Source organism: Danio rerio, chromosome 6 (genome assembly GCF_049306965.1).
Source record: "Danio rerio strain Tuebingen ecotype United States chromosome 6, GRCz12tu, whole genome shotgun sequence".
NCBI classification, from domain to species: Eukaryota; Metazoa; Chordata; class Actinopteri; order Cypriniformes; family Danionidae; genus Danio; species Danio rerio.
This window is the reverse complement of record NC_133181.1, coordinates 25212312-25220993: the sequence shown is the minus strand read 5'-3', so window position 1 is coordinate 25220993 and position 8682 is coordinate 25212312. Positions and strand designations below refer to the sequence as shown.

Here is an 8682-nt window from a genome sequence, read left to right as displayed (position 1 = left end):
TTGCGTGTTAATTAACTTTACACCCTAAAACAATAAGAGGCTCTACAATGAAAAACCCACCAAACCGGTTTTTGAGAAGTACCTTTTGGTTCGCTTGTCCTTTGGCGTCTGCAAGGAATACACATTCTCAGGCAGACACAGAAGCGATCAGAAACGCTTCCAAAGTTTAATGGACATTTAAGTAAAACAGTTTATTTGAGTAATGTATGTTTACTTTATGTTTCTGTAGGTTTTTGTGTGTACATGTTCCATGTGTTTAACAAAACTGTTATAGATAGTTCTTGAGTAATAGCCCTCAGTGACAAATGAAATCTACAGAATGTTTGTGAAATACTTTGTTTGGTATCGATTGAAAGCTAGGAACATTTTAAATGCATTGGTTTATATGAAGAAACCATACTATGAAAAGTGTTGACGTTATAAGACTTTATTTTAACCACTATGCTATCAAAGCAGCACCCACACCAGGTGTCAACCCGGCCTCCTAGAGGGCAGAATTGGGGTGTGACTCCACCCCGCACCTTATCTGATTGGACAAGTATTGTGTAGACCCAGCCTCTACCAAAGCCTATAAAACTTTGAACAAAGAAATTTCATCGTCGTCTTTTGCCGGTCATCTTTGCCAGTCGTCACCGCCGTCGCTGCCCGGACGTCGCTCTTCTCGTGCTGTGGCCGTTACATCGCCTCGCCGGAAGCCTCGTTACATCACGGAGCAGACCGCGACCTTCACTTGCTGCCGGCTCGACCCCCGATCTGCTTGTGCAACCGCTTCATCAACAAGCCATCGGGTCAACACATCCAAACTTTGAAACTCATCATAACTACAGGAACCCAGGAAGGACTTCGAACGCCGCTTTGTTCAACATCCGTATCCCTAGCAACCGACTAAGGAAACCCCTCTTCACCGACAAGGGAATTCCATCACGTCACTGAAGTTGCTACGCTGACCAATCAGCTTCGCCGGGATTTCCCTTTGGACCAGTCGAGGAAACCAGAAATTACATCAGAACGCAAGTAGCACAAACAAGGTTTCTACCCATTACTGAATCTGGTGTGAATTATGTTTAAGTAGTAAAGAATAGCAAAATTCTCTGCTTTTATGGTTTCTCTCAGGTTGCAATGCTAAGAACTTAGCAAAGGCTAGAAGTTAAATCCACTCAGTCAAAACTCTCCTCAAACTGCTTGTGCGTGTGTGTATGTATGTGCGTTTGTTTGTTTTACGTAGATTAGTACTTTGTGTTATAGAGTAGCAATAAACTTTTGTTTCGTTTTAAGATCCGTGTTGGTGTGTTGTGTGCTTTATAAGTTAATGCCTCAGCTTCAGATACTGCTACCTTGCTTAATAAATAATTAGATACTGTTTTTATATTGTTATTGTTGGCCACGTAATAATATAATACAGAATTGCTTTACACTAAACGTTCTATTTGCTGGACAAATACTTAAGTTAAGTGTAAGCTTTAAATAATTCTATGTGAATCATGTTCGAATCTTTGATTCGAATCCCCAAAGTTTAAACATGATTTAAACCAAAGAGCTGATTCTTACATAGTGGTGGAGAATAATTCGGGCAAGCAGATCTAACTTTTAAAGCACAAAACCCAGAAATCACGTAGTTAATCTTTTCTATTTTTGTCCGGAAATAATAGATTAGAGGGAACAAAAGTTTGCTACTGCACAATTTCATTGTGGTACCATTTGTTTTATTGCTTAACTGCATTTAGTGTTGTTAAGAAAGTAAAACTTCATTTAAGTTGTCCGCCGAGACACACTGTAAGCCGCTCTAAAGCGCATATAGAGAAAGACAAAGCGTATTCCTTTGTGCTTATCTCATAACGTTATATAAGGCCTTCACAGTATGATTTCGTACGCCGCGATTCCCGGATGGAAACTCAGCTGTGTTTTCTCCTGGTAACTGATTTAGCATAGCTAACTAAATTCTTGTTGCCCTGTAATTTGCTAAGACTTAGTGAATTATTTAAAACGCGGAGCTCAGAGAAAGCTGCCTGGCGTAGTTTATAGGAGAAGTTTTGAAATTGATCAATTAAAATTGTGGTTTGAATCCACGGATGTGTTTGCAGTCTAGACAGACTTAACACAGAGTGCTGAGATCCCCCATATCTCTGTCACGATTTGTATTAATCTCAGAAATCCTGTTGATTAATTTTGTCTCACTTTCATAAGTTGAGAATCGTTCTCTACAGTTAAGATATAAAATCTAACTAGTGCTTTTTGCTTGAACAGTGTGAGATGCGCCGTCATCTCAAGTGATACTGTGAAATTTGCTATTATTCCACTTTGTGGTCGTTGCCATAGCAGCAACCTTGGTCCGGAAGTACAGAGAGACTTGCCGGAATTACATTCAAGCGCGCATGTGCAGTCCGCCAGCGCCAGCTTGAATTGTAAACAAAGAGCATAGCGTGAAGCTAAGCTAAACTAACGCTAACGCGTTTGCATTGAAGTCTATGCATTTCCAGTAGCAGCGAAGGCTAATAGATAGCACGTAGCATTTAGTGGTCTTAAATGCATTGTATGGCTGATGTTTGAAATAACTCTTGCATCTCAGTTATTTCTCTTTACTCACCTTGGAAAAGTTGACAAATGCAAAGTTAAAAGTGTGCACGATCTAACTGCTGAGTTTAATCACTACTGTTTTATTTTATTTTTGTTTTTCCTGCTGTACCTGGCCTGTTGAATTTAATCAGTTTGAACTCACATAAGCTGTTGGTTTTATTAGTGATGTATTATAGTTTTGTTTTCATTACTATAAATTAACGCTCTCTGACTTATTCAATTATAAATACTTTTTCCATTCATCAACATCTAGGAACACCCATTTCCTATAATTGTTGATTTATACGGATAAGACTCACTGATTAAATAAATTATAATTGTTTAATTTAATGATAAACTGCATTAAATGTTACTCTAACCAACTTCATTGTTTTGAAATTTTAATTTCATTAATGGTTCATTTATGCATGGCTTTATCATTTTAGCAATAATTAATAATTTAATTTAGTCATAAGTGTTCTTATCAATCTTAATGATAATTTATAAAAGTTATTACTTCTGTACAGGTTTAAAGTTAAGTTCAATTCAAATTTGAATTTAGTCTTTTCATCTAGTGGAGCCCTCCAATTAGCCAAACTTCAAAAGGAAAATTCAGATTTTTCTACTACGTAGGCTAAGCAGTTACTATATAACACAATAAAACCAACACTTCTTGTAGTGTCAACTCGACAGCGCCACCGCTTTGACATCCTTAAATACACCTAATGCTAAGAGAAAACTAACTCCTTTGTTCTCTCTTTCTACTAGTTATCTTCTTTTAACTAGACTAATGATGCTGGTTTAAGGATTGTGCTTGTGAGAGTCAAAAAGCAGAGAATTTTAGAAACATTTAATAGATGTTTGGGACACTTGAACACTTTTAATTGTTAAAATTTTCTGATCTCACCCCTCCTTTCTCACTCATTAGGTCACCAAGAAGATAGGCATCATTAGATCCAATTCTAAACACGCATCCAGAAACAATTTATTTGGTGTACGGAGTCAATCCTATTCAGAAGCCAATACTGTTATTGTTGTCCTACTTTCTGTCACTTCAGAAGAAAGTTAATAGCAACTTCAGTCCTGATATTTAGAAATCTTATTTTATATTTAACAAAAGCTAAAGGAACCCTCTCTCTAGGAAAGTGGAAACTACAGATTTTCACCCTACTCCTTAGTCTCCTTATCACTTTTGCTTTCACTGTTCTCTCACTGTGTCTGTGCTACTGACTCTTTCCACAGAGACTACCAGTTAGACACGCATACCCATCAGAGGGCCACAGTTCCAGAGAACCATACTTAACTCAACATTAGTACACACTTAACATTGCACATTAACATTTCTCCTTTTCTGTTTGCATTGTTCTACCTTGTTTTTTTTTTTTTTTCTCCTCTCTATCTCTCTTCAAGGTCTGTGTCAGTTAAAATCCTAAGTCCTCCCCCCGCCGCAAAACATGGCTCACTCCAAAGATCCTGTTGGCCACTGGAAGGACCTGGAAACATGGCTGAGCGTTGTAACAGGCAGTCTCCTCCCTAAAGCTGCCGAAACACTGCAGCCCCTGACGCAAAACCAATTGGATGAGAACATAGACAGCATCATGAAGCAAGACCCAAGTCAAAGCTTCAACCACAAGGAGCTGGCCAAAATCACTGGTACTTTGAGTCACACACTCATAGCCACCCTCAAGTTGAGTGACAGACACGCCTCCCAACTCCAACACAAGCTGACACGCCTGCAAGCCCGCATCGAGCAGCTAGAGCTAGAGGCTCAGGAACGTCTGGAACAAGCAAATGAGGTGGATGAAGGTACCAAAGAGGAGATCGACAAACTACAAGAAGCTCTAACGGCCATCACAGAACAAAGAGAACAAGCCAGAGCAGACCACGCTGACGTCGCTAACAAGCTAGATTACGCTGAACAGCTACTGAAGGAAGCGAAGGTGGACTTAAGAGACAAGAAGGCCAGAATCAAAGCCCTTGAAACTCACCTGAGCGAAGCAAGACATGAGATCGACAGACTAATGCAGGAAGTGGATGACATCAAAGAGGAGTCCGCCAGTGAACTCAGGCATGCCTATGCACTGCGCTATGAACCTCCAAAGACAAGATGTGCACCAGCCTCGCCCCTGCCAAGCAGGACAGGATCCCCTGTTCCTGAGCTCTCACCTATTGAAAGAGGTGAGAAACCATGCCGAAGATCTTCGCCAACACCTTCTGAAGAGCCTTACCTTACCCCACAGCGACGAGAGCCTGTGATAGCCAGTCACAGATCGTCATACAGTCTGGACCTTAAAGACCTTGACAAGCTGGCCAGAAACATTGGCAAGTTTACTCCAAGTGTGTCAGGTGGTTTGGAGGTCCACGCTTATTTGCAAGACATTGATTTCCACCTGGAAATGAGACCCAATGTCTCTGACAAAGAAAGACTGTATTTGCTTCGAGCCACATCCAGCCCTGAGGTGCGCAGCTTCCTGGACCGACAACCGGCTCGGGTAAAGAACGATTACCGTTTGATCCAAGAAGCCCTCATCAGAGAGTTTGCAAACCCTGAATCAGATCAAGGACTGTTAGGTGCTCTGGAGACAAAACAAGCTCGCAACGAGTCCCCACATGCTTACTACAACCGACTCAGGCAAGCCTTTTTCGGAACTCGCAACGAACCGAATATGGAAGAAGACCTGAACTTTAAGATTCTCTTCCTGAGAAACCTCCATCCTGCAGTAAGTCAACATCTCGGAGTACTCGCATGCCCACGAACAATGAGCATCCAGCAATTGCGAGATTTGACACAGAAAGCCCACAACAAACAAAAGATGGTGTTAGAGAAGAACACTAAAACTGCAAAAGTTCTTGACTTTAACACCCAGAATCCAGAACTGGCACTAGAGGGTGCCCAACGCCCAAACAGCGTGAGACCACCATCCCCAGCGTGGAATGCGTCTTCGTCCAATAGACAACGGAACTCCTACGATGACACAAGACCTAAACAAAGGAACAGTCACTGGCATGGACCGCATGGACAACGACGCTCACCTGAACACCACCAGGAAAGAAACCAATGGGGGTCAAACAAAAGCTGGTCACCATCTAAGGGAAGACATCAAAACCCTGGATCATCAAGTCCAAGGAGTCAACGAAGGTACTCCAAAAACTTCCACCCTGACAACGCTCAGACTCAATCCCAGCAAGAGGAAAATGCCCCACCGGGATTTAACCCTCAAGAACTGGTGAAATTGATGATGAAAGAGTTTCTCAAATGCATAGAGGAGGACAGGAAACGGGAAAAGGAAAAAGCAGATTCAGCCTGACTAGTCGCCGAGCGGAGAAGCAACAACCGCCTGAACCAACAAACACTTGCAGGTGAAAGCCCTCAGGCTCCCAAAAGTGCCGTTCGGGTCGTCTGCCACTTCTCCGACAAACCTCAGTTCAGTCCTGAAACCCTTCCTGACCCATGCCAAACTCCGCTACCTCCATTACTGGATGAACATTTGACAGCTCCATCATCATTGAACAACAAATGGGGGAGGACCACAACTTGACACAGATCAACTGTTCTACCCTCTACATACTAACATAACCTTTGACATTCTAGGGAACACCTAGTTAAACACAACACTAATACTTTCTCCTCTACAGCACTACTAGAACAACCTCTAGTAAGAGAGGAGCCACTCCACATATGCAACACTGTTATTGCTGGTTTTTAACCTACCTTGTTTTTTTGCATCCCTGTACCTCTTGATTTCCTTCTTTCTCTCTCTCTCTCCCTAACTGATTTGCAGTTCCAGTCCCCTCTACAGGGAACTCCTGCAAATTCATGCATAGGGCCTAAAAGTAGGATTGACTCCTTCTCCCAAATTAGTGTCAATTGCTGCAGAATTATTGCTTATTTAAGTTGAAGCTAGCGCCACTCCATACTTGCAATGAAGTAAACTAGCTAAATAACTAAATTTGAATTATTTCAGGCAATGTTACACTACACCTTGTGTTCTTGACCCGAACAATTTAAGCTAAAACCTGCACCAGAACTCAGTCTATGGAATGGAAATGTGGTTTGTGTCTTGTGTGTCTGTTCTCTCTCTACCTATGCCTCTTGTTCCAGTGTCTGCCGATGTTCATGCCAGGAACATCACCATCCAAATGGGGGATGTGGGGAGTCAACGGATCGTTCCAGAACCGAACAAGCCACAGACCATGTTATCCTTAAAAGATTGGTTGGTGCCTACGAGTCTGAGATTGATTTCATTTTCAAAGCAATCCACAGGCACCCAGCAAAAGGCAAATCCACAGGATACCTAGCCAGTCAACATCACAGTTGCGTGTTAATTAACTTTACACCCTAAAACAATAAGAGGCTCTACAATGAAAAACCCACCAAACCGGTTTTTGAGAAGTACCTTTTGGTTCGCTTGTCCTTTGGCGTCTGCAAGGAATACACATTCTCAGGCAGACACAGAAGCGATCAGAAACGCTTCCAAAGTTTAATGGACATTTAAGTAAAACAGTTTATTTGAGTAATGTATGTTTACTTTATGTTTCTGTAGGTTTTTGTGTGTACATGTTCCATGTGTTTAACAAAACTGTTATAGATAGTTCTTGAGTAATAGCCCTCAGTGACAAATGAAATCTACAGAATGTTTGTGAAATACTTTGTTTGGTATCGATTGAAAGCTAGGAACATTTTAAATGCATTGGTTTATATGAAGAAACCATACTATGAAAAGTGTTGACGTTATAAGACTTTATTTTAACCACTATGCTATCAAAGCAGCACCCACACCAGGTGTCAACCCGGCCTCCTAGAGGGCAGAATTGGGGTGTGACTCCACCCCGCACCTTATCTGATTGGACAAGTATTGTGTAGACCCAGCCTCTACCAAAGCCTATAAAACTTTGAACAAAGAAATTTCATCGTCGTCTTTTGCCGGTCATCTTTGCCAGTCGTCACCGCCGTCGCTGCCCGGACGTCGCTCTTCTCGTGCTGTGGCCGTTACATCGCCTCGCCGGAAGCCTCGTTACATCACGGAGCAGACCGCGACCTTCACTTGCTGCCGGCTCGACCCCCGATCTGCTTGTGCAACCGCTTCAACAACAAGCCATCGGGTCAACACATCCAAACTTTGAAACTCATCATAACTACAGGAACCCAGGAAGGACTTCGAACGCCGCTTTGTTCAACATCCGTATCCCTAGCAACCGACTAAGGAAACCCCTCTTCACCGACAAGGGAATTCCATCACGTCACTGAAGTTGCTACGCTGACCAATCAGCTTCGCCGGGATTTCCCTTTGGACCAGTCGAGGAAACCAGAAATTACATCAGAACGCAAGTAGCACAAACAAGGTTTCTACCCATTACTGAATCTGGTGTGAATTATGTTTAAGTAGTAAAGAATAGCAAAATTCTCTGCTTTTATGGTTTCTCTCAGGTTGCAATGCTAAGAACTTAGCAAAGGCTAGAAGTTAAATCCACTCAGTCAAAACTCTCCTCAAACTGCTTGTGCGTGTGTGTATGTATGTGCGTTTGTTTGTTTTACGTAGATTAGTACTTTGTGTTATAGAGTAGCAATAAACTTTTGTTTCGTTTTAAGATCCGTGTTGGTGTGTTGTGTGCTTTATAAGTTAATGCCTCAGCTTCAGATACTGCTACCTTGCTTAATAAATAATTAGATACTGTTTTTATATTGTTATTGTTGGCCACGTAATAATATAATACAGAATTGCTTTACACTAAACGTTCTATTTGCTGGACAAATACTTAAGTTAAGTGTAAGCTTTAAATAATTCTATGTGAATCATGTTCGAATCTTTGATTCGAATCCCCAAAGTTTAAACATGATTTAAACCAAAGAGCTGATTCTTACAGCTTTGTTTTAGAATATTGAAGTCTGTGTATTACTTTGTACTGAATAAGATGGTGTCTAGAATATATGGAACATAAATAAACAGATAAAAGGCATTGATCCCAATCAGTCTCAGATATTGAAATCCCCAAGTCTTCTTCCCAAGCGACTTTCAAATGAAGAGAAGAAAAATCTGTTTTGTTATTAAAAGCATTAACAAATAAATAGATTAGGCCCCTTGCGTTTGAAGAGTTTAAAAATAAGTCAAATAACTCGCCCTCTAATGA

General features: G+C 41.3%; 1 protein-coding gene across 1 annotated transcript; it reads left to right on the top strand.

Moving 5' to 3' along the window:
* The first annotated feature begins 598 nt into the window (after window positions 1–598).
* LOC799796 (uncharacterized) lies at window positions 599–8142 on the top strand. Its single transcript, XM_005166197.6, has one exon. It carries the CDS (start codon window positions 4008–4010, stop codon window positions 5859–5861), a length of 1854 nt encoding a protein of 617 aa, XP_005166254.1. The 5' UTR covers window positions 599–4007; the 3' UTR covers window positions 5862–8142.
* Window positions 8143–8682: the final 540 nt, after the last annotated feature.

Excerpts from the sequence above, each read along its gene's own strand:
- LOC799796 (XM_005166197.6), top strand. The coding sequence starts at position 4,008 with ATGGCTCACTCCAAAGATCCTGTTGGCCACTGGAAGGACCTGGAAACA.